At 36.5% G+C, this 19,747-nt stretch overlaps 1 protein-coding gene across 3 annotated transcripts; it reads left to right on the top strand.

Moving 5' to 3' along the window:
- Nucleotides 1-428: 428 nt before the first annotated feature.
- On the top strand, nucleotides 429-18,110 carry mnd1 (meiotic nuclear divisions 1 homolog (S. cerevisiae)). Of its 3 annotated transcripts, XM_032563578.1 has the most exons (8): nucleotides 429-583; nucleotides 1,180-1,245; nucleotides 5,607-5,664; nucleotides 9,279-9,427; nucleotides 11,314-11,388; nucleotides 11,530-11,644; nucleotides 16,365-16,409; nucleotides 17,285-18,110. In XM_032563578.1, the coding sequence occupies exons 1-8, from the start codon at nucleotides 581-583 to the stop codon at nucleotides 17,389-17,391; spliced, it is 618 nt and encodes a 205-aa protein (XP_032419469.1). In that variant the 5' UTR covers nucleotides 429-580; the 3' UTR covers nucleotides 17,392-18,110. The 3 variants fall into 3 exon arrangements, with proteins under 3 accessions (XP_032419469.1, XP_032419470.1, XP_032419468.1); XM_032563579.1 differs by lacking the exon at nucleotides 1,180-1,245; XM_032563577.1 differs by lacking the exon at nucleotides 429-583 and having other exon boundaries at nucleotides 679-1,245.
- Nucleotides 18,111-19,747: the final 1,637 nt, after the last annotated feature.

Raw genomic sequence — 19,747 nt, 5'->3', positions numbered from 1 at the left:
ATTCAGTTTCTACACAAGACTGTAAAGTAGTTGTTTTTTTTTTGTCTTGTATATATTTGTAATTCCAAATTGAATCAAAGTGCCAACTGGAAAAAACGTTTGGCTTCATGGGGGAGAACTAGTGTAAGGAGGAAAAAAATTGTAATTTAAAGAAAAATTATTTTTATATTGCGATGTTGCTACTTTAATGCATAAGAGGGCAGCACTAGAATAGATGATCAAGCTGATGCCTTCAAAGACGATTGGGGAAAAAAACTTTATGTAGATCATCTAGACGTATAGTACCACTTTTCACTAGTTAAAAGAGTTACTTTCAGTTTCTCTTATGATTCTCAGTCACTTCATTTTAACAAAAATGTCCAGTTTTTTCCACAAGTCTGTGTTAAATGGTTGTGTGAGAATTTACGAGTAGACTTGAATGCCGCATTCACCCCTGACACTGTATCGCGGGAAATTCAGTAGCACCCAGGCGATGTTTTTGTCGTTTGGATTACAGATAAACTGAATATATATACTGATATATTGCGGTTAAACTACCCAAACGTTGTTACCGGTGTAACTGGTGCAGTCCCGCCTGAAAATGGTAAGTAAATGTTTTCTTAGTTCGGAATTGATGATCAGCGGTTGAGGCATTCGTGAACCTAGCCAGCAACGAGTTCTTTTTCAAGCTAGATTATAATGAAACGCCACCCGACTGTCTGCTGTTTACCAACTAAAACCCAGAAGATATTTTTCACAAACCTAATGGTGACAATGACTGATGGCTATCTATTTTACGGGGCTAAATCTAAAGTCAACGTTAAGTTAAAAAGAAAGAGTAGACGCCACATTCGTCAATGTCGCCAACCATATTGAGAGTGGCAAATTCGCCAAAGGGGAAAAATTACATTAAGCTAAATAGTTATAGTTTGTTATATAGAGTACTAGTAATGGTGACGGCTAGTAGAAAACCCTAAAATGACTGCAAATCATTCTAAGACGGAACAGACGAGACAAAACAACTTATCTTAATTTATCTCTAAAATGTACCAATCCACTAAATTAAATTCAAGTATGCTTATAGTTCAGATGGACGTGTTTTGGTGATAATTTAAACTGTAGATTAATTACACAGGAAGCAATTTGTTGGTGATTTATTGGTTTCTAATGTTTTGGGATTATCATTTGGATCTGTTGCAGTCAAAAAAGAAAGGACTCAGTTTGGAAGAGAAGAGAACTCGGATGATGGAGATTTTTTTTGAATCAGTAAGTTTTTCAGTCACTGGTGAAATAAATGACTCTTTTTCATGGCATGAAAAAATTCTACTGTTCCAGTCCAACTTACAGCAGTTACACACTGAAGTACAACGAGACCCTCTTCACTCTTTTGTTCGTAAATGCTGTAAAATATTCTGACAAAAATTCTTAAAGCCTGAAATATTATACTGCCTTTCAGTCAATTTGTCTCAATAGAGACAAATTATTGTTAAAAATGATGATGATGATGATGATGGAGAGGTTGTCATATCAGGTCTCCTGATGGGGTGAGTATTCAGATGATATAATTTGTAGTGAGAGTAGGAAGCCGGTGGAAGAGTCTAGAAAGAAGAGAAATGAAAGATCTTTTCAGTTTGTTGTGTAAAATGTGACTAAAAACCTTACTGTAGCATTCAGTCAACTTTGAGAAGGCTGGAACTGATGGTAAAATGGTGATTTATTAAAGCCATCCTTGTATGTCATCAACCACCGTTAAGAGCTAAACAAGAAATAAAAATTACAATTGTTTTCACCGTTCATGAAGCATAACTCATTACATTGATACAATTCCTTTCATTAATCATTAATTAAGCAATCAAAATTAAAATACTTAAATAAACTTCAGTCGCCGTTACCGTGTTCCCTTTTTGACTGAGTTGCTTTTTAAAACACAATCAATGGAAAGTTAATCAACAGTCTGATGTGTAACGATGGTACTTGACTTTGTATTTTTGTATTTTTATGATGTAAAACACTTTGAAATGCGTTGTTGCTGGAAGGTGCAGTACAAATAAAATTTTATTGATTTATATTTTAGAAAAAAAAACATAAAAATTATATAAATCTGGTCTTAGTAATCACATTTTTGTTTTTTTTTTATATTGAATTGCTTGTTTGAAAAGCAGCACTGCTATTGGAAATGAGGAACTAATGCTAATATAAACTTGTTAAAGTTTTATCTTTTAAACTTTGCTTGCAAACACATTCCAAGCAGTGAAGCTGTTAGTTTTTGTTTATATTTGGCTTGTTGTATATAATCAATTATAACTACAATTATAATTAAGTGTGTGATGAATAGAGTATTACATTTCAGGGTTTCCCCTAGAAAACTTGCTAAGTTCGGCGGTCGGTGCACTGAGGCCGTGTACCGGGGTTTTGTAATAAAAGATGTTAAGTTGACAGGAACCGTAAAATATTACTGAGTAATTATGTTACTGGAAAACATTGCCGGCAATACTTACACCCACAGCTATAGAATTTTAAAAACAACAAATAATTTAAAAAATACAATTAAAATAAATATCAATTATTTGCTCTTTTGTTAAATCCAAATTAATCAGTTAGTGGATCTAAAAACATTATGTAATGCTGATCACATTTAGAACCGACCCAAGGAATAAATGAACTAAGAGAATATCAATGCTGTTAAATTTGATTTAATTGTTTCAGCATAAATAAATTAAAATATTTTAAATTATATAACATTTAAATCTAAGATTTTAAGGAGCTGGCAAATGTACTTCAAAGAACAATCTTCATAGTTGGATTGTTTTGTTACCATAGCAACCATCCGATGGTCTCAGTTTAATCTTTGAGTTTTAGTTGTTTGTTCACAAATACATCTTAGTAAACTACAATTACATTTGACTGCTTGGCCAATTAAACTAGGCCCCCATGGAGAAATGATGTTAGAGGTGCTGATGTTTGCAGCAACAGGGGCCCCTAAGTCAAATTCTGCTCAAGGCCTCATTCAACATTGGACCGGCCCTGCATGATGAGCTAGACCCGCTGCACAGCTCAACTATGCTGCTGGATGTAGAGGAGCAAAGGGGAGGTTTAATTTATGTGGCTTTAGTATCTCTTCTACTTCGTGTCTGTTGAGTTTTTAATAAGCACCACAGAGACTGCTTTCGTTGCCTGAGGTTCATGGGACTTTCTGTTCTCTGTGCGGCCCCGCAGCAGCTCTACCTGACTTTAAGTTGACTAAGCATTTGATATACATTGTGTCGCCGCAAAAAATAAACTAAAATAAAAATAAACCAGCATGCTGCACTAGTCACGAGCGAGCCACTGGTCCATAATGAACCGGCTAACTCTAAACTTTATAAAGTGTAGACAAAGTCAGCATGTTGACACGTAAACACACACGCCACAAATAATGATTGTACTCAGTCATTATTGATTGAGAACATTATTGATTGTTCTCAATCAATAACATTATTGATTGTTATTGATAACAATAACAGGAGATGCACGTTTGAGGTACACGCTCAAACCTTCACCTGCAAACATTGAGCACAGCTTAATGTGAACATTTGTGGTTCACATTGAGCTGTGTGACCAGAGCAAACGCGATGGATTTTCCTTGATAAATTCTACAAAGAAACATGGTTCCTCATTCTCACAGGGAGTAGATACAAATGTACATTTTCTGAGCCTATATGATTGAGGTAAACTTCAGAGATCAATCCACGACAACGCACGCTAAGCGGCTAACACACTGAGGTGCCACCGGTCTGATTGGTGCACGCTCCCTGCTCAATGAATCAACTATTAAAAACTATAAACCCATCTTTATTTCAGGAATAATTTTGCCCTGCCAGTGAAATGCTCACCACAGAAGAGACGCTTGCAATCCGGCTTATTTAAAATAAAAAATAAAAATAAACAATTTTCTTTTTAATAAAAACAAAAACACACAATGCTTAACCTGGTGGGGGGCATGTAAAGCATGGCGGACCCACCAGGCCTGTAACAAACTGGGGGAAACCCTGCATTTTTTTCAGCTCAACTCATTTTAGGGAATATAAATATTTTCCCTCAGCAGAGAATCATCTTGCCTCTTCATTTTATTTCCTCACAGGTTTATTTTTGTTCAACATTACTAATCTATGGTGGATGAAATATGAATTGGCCTTTACCACTTCACATAGCAATTTAGATTTTAGAACAAACTATAATTACATAAAAAAATTAAGACCTAGTTAAATTTGGTTTTGTCTTGTAATTTTCATGTACAGTGCCTCTAAAAATGTATTCAGCTTCTTGGATATTTTATTCTTTTATTGATTTACAAATCACTCATGATCAACAACATTTCTGATAAAAACATTTACAAAAAAATCCCTCAAGTGAAAACTGATTTCTACAAAAATAAGGACAAGTAGAAATAATTTTTATATAAGAGATTTACACATGAACCATATTCATTGCTTTTCTAGATGATGGATTTGCCTGAATTCTGGGGGATGTTTATTGCATTAGAGGTTTTTTGTGTCTGATACTTTTCAATAGCCTTTTCTATGAGTGTTCTTTAGCCTTCATGCTATAATGACATACTGATGAACCAGTGAGTGTATCTTAAACCACAATCACTTCACTCACTTCAATGATCTCCATTCTACTCATTTTGAGATGACATCATTATGTTATGTTAATATATTAAATATTGGGCTGCACAGTGGCACAGTTGGTAGCACTGTTGCTTTGCAGCAAGAAGGTCCTGGGTTTGATTCCTGGCCCAGAGTCTTTCTGCATGGCGTTTGCATGTTCTCCCTGTGTTCTCTCCGGGTATTCCGGCTTCCTCCCACAGTCCAAAAACATGACTGTTAGGTTAATTGGTTTCTCTAAATTGTCCGTAGGTGTGAGTGTGTATGTGCATGGTTGTTTGTCCTGTCTGTCTCTGTGTTGCCCTGCGACAGACTGGTGACCTGTCCAGGGTGACCCCGCCTCTCGCCCGGAACGTTCGCTGGAGATAGGCACCAGCACCGATCCTGACCCCACTAGGGACAAGAGTGTTAGAAACTGAATGGATGTTAAATATTTTTTACCTGTCGTTATTTTATGGGAATCAGTTTTCACTTTGATGTTATAGGTTTTTTTGTTTTTTTTTCTTTGTCAAAAAAGCCAAATTTTAACGATTGTTTTGCAAAAGCAATAAAAATGGTAGCACATCCGAGGGAGTGAATATTTTTTGTAGACACTGTAAATTCTATTTTAACAAACTGGAATATTTCCAAAATATTTTTAGAATTATTTGTATTCTATTTTAATGTAAAACACTTAAACTATGTGAGTGATGGTCTAAAAAATTTCCAATCTTTTTTTAGAGCCACAGTTAAATTTCCTTTAAGTATTTTAATTGCATGGTTACAGGAAACATACCCAGCACAACCTGGGGATTAATAAAAATAAAAAAAACCCTGGGGATTAATGTCACAAAAAACAATTATTGTCCATATTCCTGTAATAGCATCCATAAAACCTAAATATAAACTGATCCACATGTAGACAGAAGTTAAATGTCTTCTTCCTCCTGCATATAACCAACCAGTAAGAAGTTCTTAAACATGTTTTTTTTGTTCTTTTAGAAGGACGTGTTTCAGCTTAAAGACATTGAGAAGATTGCTCCCAAGTCAAAGGGCATTGGTGAGTAAATATAAACAGTTTTCAAAAGAAAGTCACTTTCACTTTAAAAAAAAATTAATTACAGTAAACAGAAAAAAATCTAAATCAAAAATATTTCATAAGGGGGTGACTACAGGACTACATGAATCCTGTTGAATTAACACTATGAAGGTGTGTACATGTTATATTCAGAAGATGTGAGTTGTAACATTTAAAGTCTGATAGTAATGCAATATATACAAATAGTGTGAATACATAGAAGGGATTTAATGTTCTCTACACACCGACATTGTTCTTGCTGAGACTTGCAGGGAACGTAATTAAGTCAAGCAGTTTGTTTTTCTTTCCAGAGCTCTGAAGTGTTTACCTGAATCATGTCAGAGTTAAAACCACTCCTTAACTATGTTAATACCCTCCTTTCAAATAGAAATATGTTCAGTGTCTTTGTTTTAAATAGTATAGTTACAGCTATACCTACTGCTCAACATGTTTATGATGGTTCTGCTATCTATAAAGTTATGTTGAGATTGAGAGAACGCAGGTGAGCATCACTCAGTTTAAAATTGCTCACTGCTTTCATGCAAATCAGTTTCTTTCAGCTAAAGATATTTTGAAAAATCAAAAATGTATTTCTACTTCAGTCACAAGTACAGTACAGACCAAAAGTTTGGACACACCTTCTAATTCAATGGGTTTTCTTTATTTTCATGACTATTTATAAGGCAAGAAATCCCACTTATTAACCTGACAGGGCACACCTATGAAGTGAAAACCATTTCAGGTGACTACCTGTTGAAGCTCATCAAGAAAATGCAGAGTGTGTGCAAAGCAGTAATCACAGCAAAAGGTTTCTACTTTGAAGAAACTAGAATATAAGGGCTATTTTCAGTTGTTTTACACTTTTTTGTTTAGTGCATATTTCCACATGTGTTATTCATAGTTTTGATGCCTTCAGTGTGAATCTACAATGTCAATAGTCATGAAAATAAAGGAAATTCATTGAATTAAAAGGTGTGTCCAAACTTTTGGTCTGTACCAAAATTAAATTTAGAGTCAGTGTTAGCAGCATGCTTATTCTAGAAAAAAAAATAGAAAAGTCAAAGTAAAAAGTTCCCTTAAGTTAAAGATTTGTAACTTGTAACTAATTGAATACATGAAAGAAAGTTGTCATAACTAACGCAAAAGAATTAAGTTTGATTCGATGTAAATAAGTCCATAAGATGAACTATAGCCCAAATACACTTTCTAAAGTGTTCTCTAAATAGTGTATTTTTAGAGTACACTTTTTAGAGTGCACTCTCAAAAGTGGAATTGCAATTTTCTATAGAATCAATTTGTTTCTGTAACTGTGCCCTGGAGCAGCTGCCAGGCCTATGGGGATAAGAGTTAGGATGAGAATAGGGCTGTTGGAACTGATGGTTGATCCTAAGATGAGAAACATTATTTTAACTCTAAATATTCTAAATGATTTATTATGTGCTAGAGGTTTAATACTTGCAAACACACTGCATAAACACAAAATCCTACAAAGTATTTTTAGTCTAATTTGTAGTACTTATATCTTAATACACTTGAAATAAGACAAAACAAACTTACAAGTAACTTTTCAGCAAGATCTAGGAGCTTGATTTAAATAAATATTTCCTTAAAGTTGGGAAAGAAGTACTAGTTCTATTGGCAGATTATTTCACTTATAACAAGACAGTTTTGCCTAAAATACTTGGTAATATTTTGTGATTTTGTAGTGTCAATCAATTAAAAAATATAATAATCAGATTAATCACACTCCCACAGTTGTGGTTCTTGCAGGAATGGTGCCGCGTGTAAGCCCCTTCTGCTCCATTCCAACCAACTAAAATGCAAGCATTTATCATATATAATATATATATTTATTTATTTATTTTTAATTTTTTTTTTTGCAGCAGGAGAAAGCAGGTAATGTAATCCCCTTTCAGCAAGTAAGGAAAAGTTACTCCACTACTCATGCATGCAAGTAGTAGTAAACTTGTTCAGGACACAACTGACATATATGATATATTTAATTTTTTTGTTCTTGGGTGCCCCACCTTACTGATGCTGCCCTAGGCAGCTGCCTAGGTAGCATATATCAAAAACTGCCACTGTATGCATGTTTCCAAAATATTATTTAACATCTCAAACCATTTCATTCTCATTTTTCCAGACGTTAATATTCAGGAAAGCTGTAAGGAAGTCAGAATTGGAACTTGTGCGATGAGGCGGCAGTCTCTTGTTCCCCTCCAGCCGAGCGACCGGCGTAATTCATGCATGTGAAATTTTGAGCTTGTACACGTAGATGTGAACTCGAGGGCTAGAGACGAAACACAAGAAAGTCGAAGAAATTTCAGCTTTTGTTGCTGTTTGCTGTGTTACTCCCAGTGTGTTGAGTCGATAACGTGCTGCTTTGAAGTAGGTAACCCTCTGCCACAGAGGCTTTTAGGTCAAATAGTAGTTTGATTAATCTTCATTATGTTATATTAACGCAGTAAAATTTTCTGATTAATCGCACGCGTTGACGTTGGCAGCCCCAATTGCAATACAACATGCATAAATAATTAAAATCTCCAGTCTGCTCTGTCCCTTCTTATAGACGTTTCACTGTTGATTCTCCAGTCCAGTCTGTTGTCCAGATGAACACAGAGGGATTTATATTCCTCAACCACCTCCACTTCTTTTTCCATGATGGAAACAGGATTTGATCTAACCCTGTTCCTCCTGAAATCAACAATCATCTCCTTTGTTTTGTTCAAAATTACGATGAGATGATTGTTCCCACACCATGACACAAAGCGGTCCACCAGCTCTCTGTACTCAACCTCTTGTCCATCTCTGATAAACCTGACAACTGCAGAGTCATCTGAGTATTTCTGTAGATGACGGAAGTCAGACTTGTGCTGGAAGTCTGAAGTGTACAGAGACAAAATGAATGGTGAGAGTATAGGGCCTTGTTTTGCTCCTCTGTTACTGACCACCTGGTTAGACACACAGTTCTTCAGTCTCACAAACTGTGGTCTGTTTGTGAGGTAGTCATAGATCCAGGAGATTGTTGAGGCCTCCACCTGTGTCTTTTGTAGTTTCTCACAGAGCAGATCAGGCTGAATTGTGTAAAATGCACAAAAGAAATCAAAAACATGATCCTCACAGTGCTGCCTGCTTTGTCCAATGGTGCATCCATGTTAGTTTGAGAATATATTTATGTTTCCAGTTTCCTGAGCAACCATGAGCTTGTTTGGTGTTAAAGCGGCCCTCTGTGTTTCTGCTGCTGCTTTACCTCCTCTCAGCAGATTTTGTTGTCAGTGTGAAAGGAACCAGCAAAGCATGAGAGTATCACATTTCACCATTAACAACATTCAAGATGTACTGTAACTTCTGCTCATGCAGCAAACTCTCTAGGCACATTGTTAAATCATCAACCTGGCTATAGCTGTGGATCCCAGAACTGATCCAGTAGAGCTCTGGAGAAGTAAAACCCGATAGTGATGATCCTCAGGAAAACACTATATTATCCCTGATGCCAAATACGGCTGACCTTGTAGTTCTTTTATAAATCTCCAAGTAGCCTTATGTCCTGAGAGAAGCATGCCTGGACTGTTGTCCTCTAACCTTTGTGCTTTCAGCTCCAATGACGGTGAAGGAAGTGCTACAGAGCCTGGTGGATGACAACATGGTGGACTGCGAACGAATCGGCACCTCCAATTACTACTGGGCTTTTCCCAGTAAGGCCTTACATGCTCGCAAGCACAAACTGGAGGAGCTGAAGAAACAGGTGACAGATGGTTTTTGTGTTGCTGCTGACAGGTTGCGTGCAGCAACAGGTCACTTTTTCTGACAGTCTATTTATTATAAATGATTTTAAACTGAGGAATAGTGTGACGGAACATTTTAAAACACTTAATACCTTAATGTGTCTTGATACTGCTAACTAGCACACACCTAACAGATGACTCATCTACACACCTAACAGATAACTCAGAATAACTCACAGATAACTTCTTTATTTTTAGTAAAATCTGTAACTGATGACGGGAGGAGATGAGATTTAATTTCCCAGCAGGCTTTTTTTGTCTGATTCTCTGTGCTCAGAATGATGCTGCCAACTGTAGATTACAGTAAAGAGGTCAGGATGCAGAAAATAGCTTAGAAAAACTTCTAAAAAGACACAAGAAGAGGCAGTAAATATCTGTATTTTGTTGTTGTGCTTTAAAATGCCAGAACCTCAGTTCTGGCATTTTTTGATTTATTTTAAAGGCAGATAAATCAGAGTTTAAAATACATTGTAACTCATTTCTCTCAGTTTAGCTGAGAAAACGTCTTGGTTTTCTGCTCATCTGTAGGAGGTTTTTAGTGGCATAAAAGTCACTCTGCTGCTCTTTGACGCTCTTGTGGTCTGTGATGACCCACTTCCCTCTTTGGTTGCCTGGTTGACAGATGGTGTAATGTTAACTTAGCAACTGCAGAGAATGTCAGCTGCCATTTTTTCAGAGGCAAACCAACAGTGCGTTGTGGCACAATGTGAATTTCCTACAAGTATGTGCTGTCATACAGTCATATGGCTGCACTGATGGCTTCAGATTTTATTAGCGGCGCAAATTACTGATTATATTGGTGGAGTCAAATAGTGAAAAATATTTTCTACTAATGTTATTAGTAGAAAATCAATCTGATTATTAAAATAATCTCTAGCTGCATCCCAAACACAGCTTGGTACTTGGATTACTTTAGTTGTGCCTTTACATTCCAGGTGAGAAGAACCCATTTGTTTACAAAATATAATAATGATTATTTGGACTGAAACGGTTAATTGTGATGAATCAGTTATTGAAATAATTGCCAACTAATTTAGTAAACAATTAAATGTAGAATACGGACTCAAAAAATCCATTTACTTAAAGAACAGCACAGCTAGTGCAGTAATGAAGCCAAAGAAGTGCAAAAATTGTATAAGTCCAGCAGAAAGGGCTGTGCTTTTCATATGTGTAATTTTTAGGTATTTTTTTAGCTGCAGATGCATGATTTACTACAAATGATCAAGTGTCACTAAAGGAATGCTGTTCTTGCAATTTAGGCAAGAAATTGTTTTTCTTGTTTATTTGCATATTTTCATGTATTTCTGATACCATATAAAAAAGGCTTAAGTGGTTTAATGAAAAATCTGCAGAATGGGCTTTTTTTTCTCTTTTATCCAATCACTAAAATAATCGTTAGCTGCAGCCCTAATGGTGATTAAAAATATTCTTCACATTTTCTAGTTAATGTTTGAGTTCAAACCCCTTTCATATGGTACCTGTAAAACCCACAGGCTTTAAAATGATGAATGGACAGGCATTCATTAATTTATAGGCAGAAGGTTAGATTATAATATGGACAAGTGATGGGTAGTCTGGCTGATGGATGGATAACTATAAAACTTTGCATCTATTATTTAAGCTACAGTTTTAAAGCTCTTATTGCATCAACTTACTTTTTAAAATGTAGATATTGTTCATAATTAATAAAGAACACAGAATAAATTATAAAACTGCATAAGATTTAAAATAAATTCTAGAATTATTTAGACCTTGAAAATATTGAATCAAACTTCTTAAATTTCCAGACTCTTCAAGACTTTATAGGAAGCTTGATGTTGTTTTCTTGTTTTTGTTTCTTTTACAGGCTTCTGATGCAAAGCAGCGAAAAGTTTCTGTAGAGAAAACAGTGGAAAAGTCAAAAGTGGGACGAGAAGGAACGGTAAGATCAAGTGGTATCAAAGAACCTTCACACAGCCATCAAGTTTAGTGCATGAGAATCTGTCTAACAGGCTGTGGGTGTGTGTGTGGGGGGGGTGTGTGGGCGTGGGCATGTGTGTGTGTGTGGGGGGGGTGTGTGTAGAAAGAAAGAAGCTCCCTGCTGAAGCAGCTGCAGTCTCTGAGGGAAGAGCAAACGAATCTGCAAGCCGAGCTGGAGAAGTACCGCGAGTGTGACCCCGACGTCATCAAAGCGATGAGTGAGTCTAGTCACCCACATTACCTTACAATTTGTTCAAATAATTACATGATTAATCATTGTTTTGAACATGTTAAAAGACTGATATTTTCTTCCCATTCAGAGAAAGCTAGAAGACTATTTTGAAACGTCACGTAGGCTTGGTCATCTGTTCACTCAATGAGCAAAATGTTTTCCCCCAGAAAACTTGCTAAGCCTGGTGGTCAGGGCACCGAGGCGGTCCACTGGTGGTCCACCGTATTTTTGTATTAAGAAGCTAAGTTGACATGAAATGTAAAACATATTACTGGGTAGTTATATGTAACAGGACAGCATCGCCAGTGAAATGGTATTTAAACCCACAGCTATACAGTAGAGTCTTAAAAACATCAAATCAGAAATACAATTAAAATGAATATCAATTATTTGCACTTCTGTTTAAGCCAAATTAAGACAGCGGCTCCATAAGGTCCCCCATGGCTTCAGTAAACGCTAATATTTTGACACAGACCACAGATACATAAATATAACATTTGTTTGTTGAGATGATCAATGCTTCTAAATTTGATTTAATGGTTTCAGCATACATAAATTAAAATATTTTAAATTGTTTAACATTTAAATGTAAGATTTTAAGGAGCTGGCTAATTTACTTTGTAAAAGTTCAAATAACAATATTCATAGTTAGATTGTTTTGTTACCACGGCTACAATCTGATGCTGTGAGTTTAATCTTTGAGTTTGAGCTCTGTTTGTTCACAAATACAAATGAGTAAATTGCAAGTATAACTTATTGCTTTTTAGGTTGACCAATTAAACTACTCCCTTCTCCCAGATTAAATCTAACACAGAAGCTGTTAGAGGTGCTGATATTTTTAGCAGCAAGAGGGGCCCCTAAGTCAAATTCTGCTCAAGACCTCATACAGCCTTGGACAGGCCCTGCGTGATGAGTTAAATCCGCTGCACTGCGCAACAAACGGGAGATTTAATTTAATGTTGCTAATGTGGCTATAGTAGCTCTTCCATTTCGTGCTTGTTGAGTTTTTAATAAGCTCCACAGAAACTGTTTTGGTTGCTCGAGTTTATGGACCGAGATTTTCAGATCTCCGCGCGGCCGCACATTTTAACTCTGGCTGACTAAGTGGACAAAGCATTTGATACTTAGTCAAATGTATCAAATGCGTTTGATACATTTGACATATCAAATGTAACAATCACGAATCGTGTAACCAGAAAAATAATAATATAAAGAAAAAAATATATATATATAAAACCAGCGTGATGCAAGGTCAGCATGAAAACGTCTCACTGGGCTGAACCTGCATGATGAGGTCCCTTTAAATGCATCAAGTATAAACCTATCTATTAGGAATAAATCTGCTCCACCAGTGAAACCCTCAGAGCAACAGAGACTCTTGCAATCCAGCTTTTAAAAAAAACAACTGCGATTTTGTTTACTTACACCTCCTAATGTTGCACCAGCCCTGCAATATGTTTACACTGTGTCATTGTGTTTTCCATGCCTCCATTTCCAACTCCTCTGCATTCACACACACTGATATTCAGACACTTAAAATACAGTGTATCACAAAAGTGAGTACACCCCTCGCATTTCTGCAGATATTTAATTATATCTTTTCCTGGGACAACACTGACAAAATGACACTTTGACACAATGAAAAGTAGTCTGTGTGCAGCTTATATAACAGTGTAAATTTATTCTTCCCTCAAAATAACTCTATATACAACCATTAATGTCTAAACCACCGGCAACAAAGGTGAGTACACCCCTAAGAGACTACACCCCTAAATGTCCAAATTGAGCACTTTTCATTTTCCCTCCAAAATGTCATGTGACTAGTTAGTGTTACTAGTTCTAAGGTGTGTATAGGGAGTAACTGTGTTATATTTTGTAGTACAGCTCTCACACGCTCTCATACTGGTCACTGAAAGTTCCAACATGGCATCTCATGGCAAAGAACTCTCTGAGGATCTTAAAAGACGAATTGTTGTGGTACATGAAGATGGCCAAGGCTGCAGGAGGATTGCTAACACCCTGGAACTGAGCTGCAGCACAGTGGCCAAGATCATCCAGTGTTTTAAAAGAACAGGGTCCACTCAGACCAGACCTTGAGTCCAAAGAAGCTCAGTGCACGTGCTCAGCGTCACATCCAAATGCTGCCTTTAAAAGATAGGTGCTTATGTTCTGTCAGCATTACTGCAGAGATTAAAGAGGTGGGAAGTCAGCCTGTCAGTGCTCAGACCATATGCCGCACACTACATAAGATTGGTCTGCATGGCTGTCACCCCAGAAGGAAGCCTCTTCTTAAGTCCGTACACAAGAAAGCCTGCAAACAGTTTGCTGAGGACATGTCAACAAAGGACATGGATTACTGGTACCAGGTCCTGTGGTCTGATTGGACCAAGATTAATTTGTTTGGTTCAGATGGTCTCCATCCTGTGTGGCTGCAATCAGATAAGGAGTATTAAGATAAGTGTGTGATGCCTACAGTCAAGCATGGTGGTGGGAATGCCATGGTCTGGGGCTGCATGAGTTCAGCAGGTGTTGGGGAGTTACATTTCATAAACTCCAATATGTACTGTGAAATACTGAAGGGTTGCAGGGCAGTGTTCCAGCATGAGAATGACCCCAAACACACCTCTAAGACAACCACTGCTTTATTGAAGAGGCTGAGGGTGAAGATGATGGACTGACAAAGCATGTCTCCAGACCTAAACCCAATAGAACCTCTTTGGGACGTCCTCAAGCGGAAGATGGAGGAGCGCCATGTCTTGAATAGCCGCCAGCTCTGTGATGTCGTCATGGAGGAGTGGAAAAGCATTCCAATGGCAACCTGTGAAGCTGTGGCAAACTCTATGCCCAAGAGAGTTAAGACAGTTTTGGTAAATAATGGTGGCCACACAAAATGTTGACACTTAAGGAACTTTCACTAAGGGATGTATTCACTTTTGTTGCTGGCGGTTTAGACATTAATAGCTGTATGTATGTATATAGTGTTATTTTGAGGGAAGAACAAATTTACACAGTTATATAAGCTGCACACAGACTGCTTTTCATTATGTCCAAGTGTCATTTTGTCAGTGTTGTCCCATGAAAAGATATACTTAAGTATCTGCAGAAATGTAATGGTGTACTCACCTTTGTGATACACTGTATATGCATGTTGAAAGTATTTAGTTTTTATTGATTTAATGATTGGAGTAAAAATTTATATTTTAACATTTGACCTACTGATCACCATTTCATTAATTTTAATATTGAAGTAAAAATATTTTATTCAGTGAAATATCTTTATAGAAGTTCTCAGTAAAAATAATTACAGTAATTATGAAAGATACCAGAAGGATTTAGATTACCGCATTATAACTTACAATAACTTGGTTCTTCATAACCCTTTTAATTTTGTACTACGCTTATTTCATTAGCGTTGACAGCAAAACATTTTCACAGCTCTCCCAAAGACCCACCAAAGCATAAAGGTCTCAGCTTTTCCTTTGTTACTGCAACAATTTGAAAATAAAATCATATTTTTTATATCCATTTTGATTTTCAATTGTATTTGACTTCCATCCTCCCCACCCCTGACTTTCTTTTCTTAAAAAGAAATTAAAAATGGCAAATATTTTCAAAACCTGGCTTTTATTTCCATCATTCTTTCTGTGAGTTGCCTTGATTTCAAAGTCCAAATAATGAGAAGCTCTAAAACATGGTTGTCAAACAAGATGGCCCACCATCTTGCGGGTTTCCACTCTGAACTATGGAAACCCAAGAATTGCATTGGTGGAAAATTAAGTAGATAACTTGAATAAAAAATTAATGTACTCGATAAAGCTGATTGCCAAGCCCTACAGTGTTGCAGAATTCCTATTGTAAACTGTACTATATTCAACATAAACAGTTTGAGATATGTGGTTTGTGTTCGCTCATCTGTTTTCACATGTCTTATGGGATCTGTTTTCCCTCTCCTTCTCCCTTAACACACAAACATGCACACACAAAGCTTTGGGACAGATAACCATCTTCAGAAAACAGGAGGATGCAGCTGGGCACTTAGCAGACTAAATATTGTTATGTCTCCTGCAGAGAGGGTGTGATTAAGCTTGCAGAGAAGACTTTCAGAAAAAGCTAACTGAAGGCATGACACTCAGTTCCACATATCTCAAAGTAGTTCATAATTTAAAAAATAAAATAAAATTGCCTATGTGTGTCACTTTTCTCCCATAATTCCCAAGACACGGAGGTAAGTAGAAAATCAAACATGACTGCTATGACTGAAGCAATTAATCAGATTATTCATAATGAATCGATTATTGAAATATCAACTAGTTTAGTAATAAATTAATCATTAACTGAAGACTCAAAAAATACCAATTTTGGATAGAACAAAACAGTCCCAGCAGTAATGTAAGCTGTAAAACATTTAAGTTAAACAAAAAAACCTTTGCAAATATGTTCTACCCTAAGTTCCTCAAGTTGAGGAATGTTCATTAGTGAGACAATGACTTTTTTTGTTGTGGCATACAAACATCAACAACATCAACTGTTGTTGATGTTTGTTTTAAGACATTGAGTTCAGAAAACCACCGCTGCATGCTTCTCCTTAAATGCCCTACTTGTTCTTTCATAGGCTTACCTTGCTTCTTCAAAAATCATAGCCATTTGTTACGACATAAACTTTAAACAATGCAATGCAAATGCTGATGACAAAACGTGTCTTTCAGGAAAGTCAAATGTTGTAGCAAAAGAAGCTGTCTCCAGGTGGACAGGTAAGTTCTTGATATGTTTTTTTTGTACAACTAGATATTATCTGTAATAACTGGTGACATTAAGATACACAAATCTCCAAATTTGCTGAAGTAAACTTGGTTCAAACCACTTCACTGAGTGAATGTGAAACATTACTTTCCTTGTGGTTTAGCTATGATTATGAAAAAAAGTCTTTGAGCCTTAGTTAACTGACATTCAAATAAATCAGCTCACAAAACAAACTTGTACATATTATCTGTTGAAATGTACAGAACATATTTTATTTTCCTGCTGTATGTAACATCTGTCCTGCCGTTAGGTGCAGTTAGCTGATGAAATCTTAATTCTTTGCAGTTTGTAACTTCAACCGAATTTGTAGACCCGCCCACACAAGCATGTAACTCATTTCATCACTTCTGTTTTGTCTAGAGGACTGAAGTAGAAGGTAAAAGTGTTAGTGGGATTTAGCATTAATTGGTGGAATTTCTGCAAAACAGACTTTTTGCACTTGCAAACTTTGTAGAGGTATTTTGTTTTGCATCAGCAAATATCTCCTTTGTTGCCTCTCTGACATTGCTAAGCAACAGTGGAAAACAGAAACAGAGTACCTCATTTTCAATATATTTGTTGCCATAATTAACCAAATCTTTTCTAGATGCTGCAGGTAAGTTAATAGCTAAGAGTAGTTCTCCATTCTCTTCAGCCAAAACCTCAATGATGACACAAATGGTTTTGTGTCTATGGACTTTACAGGAGTTTCTAGGAATTAAACATCTTTCTCCTGTTTCCTAAGTGACTTTGCTTTAAAATGGGGTAGCACTGCTCGGGTATACTACTTTTATATACTTTTTGTCGGTTTTATGTTTTATCAATATTGGATTATTTCTTCTTTCAGACAATGTTTTTGCTATCAAGTCTTGGACAAAAAAGAAGTTTTCTTTTGATGACAGCCGCATCAACAAGGCCTTTGGCATCCCTGAGGACTTTGACTACATGGACTGATTGGGATATCTTCCACAGAGGGAAAAATGTTTATTAGAGATTTTGTTTGAACCCAGTTTAGCTGGTGACTTAATTCCAAGTTTTTGTTGTGTTCCCTGGAGCAAAGATGATGCAGCAGGATTCAGTTGGCGAAATCACAAACGTCTTGAAGAGAGACGTTTGTGATTTCGCTAACCCAGATGGATTCATCAGTAGAGACGGTGCATAGGTGCAACTGGAAAAGGCAGTCAAGCATTAGTGATTGAGTAGTGGCAGGGTTGGGGGGCATCTTGTGATTAAATAAGTAAGCAGACTGTAAACAGGTGTAAGTAAGAACCTGTTTGAATGAAAACTGAGAACTGATGATGGAAAAGAATCAACACTCATTGCATCTGGATCTTCAATTGGAGCATTTACATGTCTTCTACAGATGAATTGGGATCAAGTACTAGTGTACTGTTCCTCTTAGATTTTTCATTTGAGCAGCCTTGATTGAATGCAGTTGGACAAATACCAGAGTAAAATGTTGAAGAAAAGTTTAAGCAATAGTTTTGTAAATATTTACTACTTCAGGTGCAATAAAGTTATTTCATTACAAAAAAAGTGAGCATGAGTTGCATAGTCTTTGTACCAGCTGAGGTTATCACTGTTTAAATTTTGGATACTTTGTTTTTTTTTACACCAGATTTTCCATTTTATGTCTATACAAAATCTGTCATTAAAGCATTTCTTCTACCAGAGCTGCACAATTCTTTTCTGTAGGTAGAAAAAAGGGAACTCTCTTGTCTTAAGGCATCTAAAATGACTGTTGCCCTGTTTCCTCTCTTTGCTTTCTGTTTAAACAAATGCAAAACGGGTATTTGGTTGTTCTGTATTTACTCATCTGACCTAGTTGGTGCAACTTGGTTGGCTGATTTAAATTTGGAATGTTTTATGTGTGGGCAGCACCGTACTACATTTGTTACAGTAGACTGGTTTTTGAGCAAAGTCTGCATTTTTTAAAATTCTTCCCACTGTCTTCTTGGGTTCCCTCTTTGTTAGAAAAACCTCCATATTATTACTGTTTTCTTTGAATTGACTTATGGGAGTGACTGTGTTGATCCTGTGATGGGCAGGCAGTGCAAACCGGGTGTAACCCACCTGATGACAGCTGGGATAGGCTCCAGCCCCTCCTTGAGCCTAAACAGGTTCTGTGTACTTTGTTTTTGCAGTAGCAGATGCACTGTCTTTAAAATCTGGTGAGGCTCAAAGTCAGGTTTGTTTTCTGTACTGCTGTTTGCGGCAGTACTGAAGCAGCTGAAAAATGCGCTCCAGTTTTTAGAGCGCTGACACACCCACATGTGTGAAAAGTGGCGTCATGCATGTACTTGTCCAACCTGTCCCAACTATGATTCATTCACCTGACAATGCCTGGTAACACTTTGATTACAGATGGTGGAGTTCTACTCACTGACTTCTGGAGAACTGTAAAATGCAGTTCCCTCAGCTTCAGTTCCCTTGAGACATCTAAGTATTTGCTCATAGACAAAAGCAAATGTTTTCTTGTAGTGATTATTAAATTAATGCTCAGTAAGAAAGTGTTATTTTCCAAATGTCAACAATACTAACAATACACATCCCACAGTACTTTTTTTTGTGAAAATCTAATATAAACATTTTCAACTTGTTGTCTCAGATCCCTAATTCATTTATTAGACTTTTAGGTCAGGAGCTCATAAAGCTGAAAACAAACAGTGGTTCTAGTTTTTGAATGGAACTTTGCATATGCTGCAAATGAAGTGCTGTTGAGTCGGGCGATCATCTAAAATGCTTATATCAAAACTATTAGTTTTACATATATTGAGTCTTACCCAGTGAGGTTTTCCTTACTAACCACACATGGAAACAAATGAAATCATGAATATTGTGTGATTGCACGCTTTTGTGGAATATTTAGTGAAAGAAATAATTAAAATTCCCTTGGAAAGATTTTGGGGATGTAAGAATGTGTCATTGGTATAAAGCATTTCTGCAATACAGTATATCTACCAAACTGAGGTATTATTTTTAAAGAAGTTCATAATTCATGCTGTCTCCAGTGAGTCTAAAGTGCATCAGTCTTTGAAAGGACAGGAAAGTATCAGTTTTGTCACCTTGGAAATCTCCAGACAGAAATAACGGGAATAAGGTGAAAACTTTATCAGATATGTAATAATTGAAACTTGGTTATTTCTACTACCATTTACCTTAATTCACAAAACTAATGTTAATTCATATGTGCAAAATAGAAGTGTGAATTACAGTAGTTCTGGTGTTTCTGTCCTCTTAACCCCAAGTGGATGGAGGAAAATGGACACCCATGGTTCTGTTGGAGGTTTCCTCCTGTTGAGAAAATATT

The sequence above is a fragment of the Xiphophorus hellerii genome, chromosome 5 (genome assembly GCF_003331165.1).
Source record: "Xiphophorus hellerii strain 12219 chromosome 5, Xiphophorus_hellerii-4.1, whole genome shotgun sequence".
Classification (NCBI taxonomy): Eukaryota; Metazoa; Chordata; class Actinopteri; order Cyprinodontiformes; family Poeciliidae; genus Xiphophorus; species Xiphophorus hellerii.
Note: the sequence above shows the minus strand (reverse complement) of the source record. Positions and strands in the feature narration are given on the sequence as shown.

Coding starts and splice junctions, on each gene's coding strand:
- mnd1 (XM_032563577.1), top strand. CDS start 1,147: ATGTTTTGGGATTATCATTTGGATCTGTTGCAGTCAAAAAAGAAAGGA. Junction 5,665..9,278: donor TCCCAAGTCAAAGGGCATTG/GTGAGTAAATAT, acceptor TTGTGCTTTCAG/CTCCAATGACGGTGAAGGAA. Junction 11,389..11,529: donor AAGTGGGACGAGAAGGAACG/GTAAGATCAAGT, acceptor GGGTGTGTGTAG/AAAGAAAGAAGCTCCCTGCT.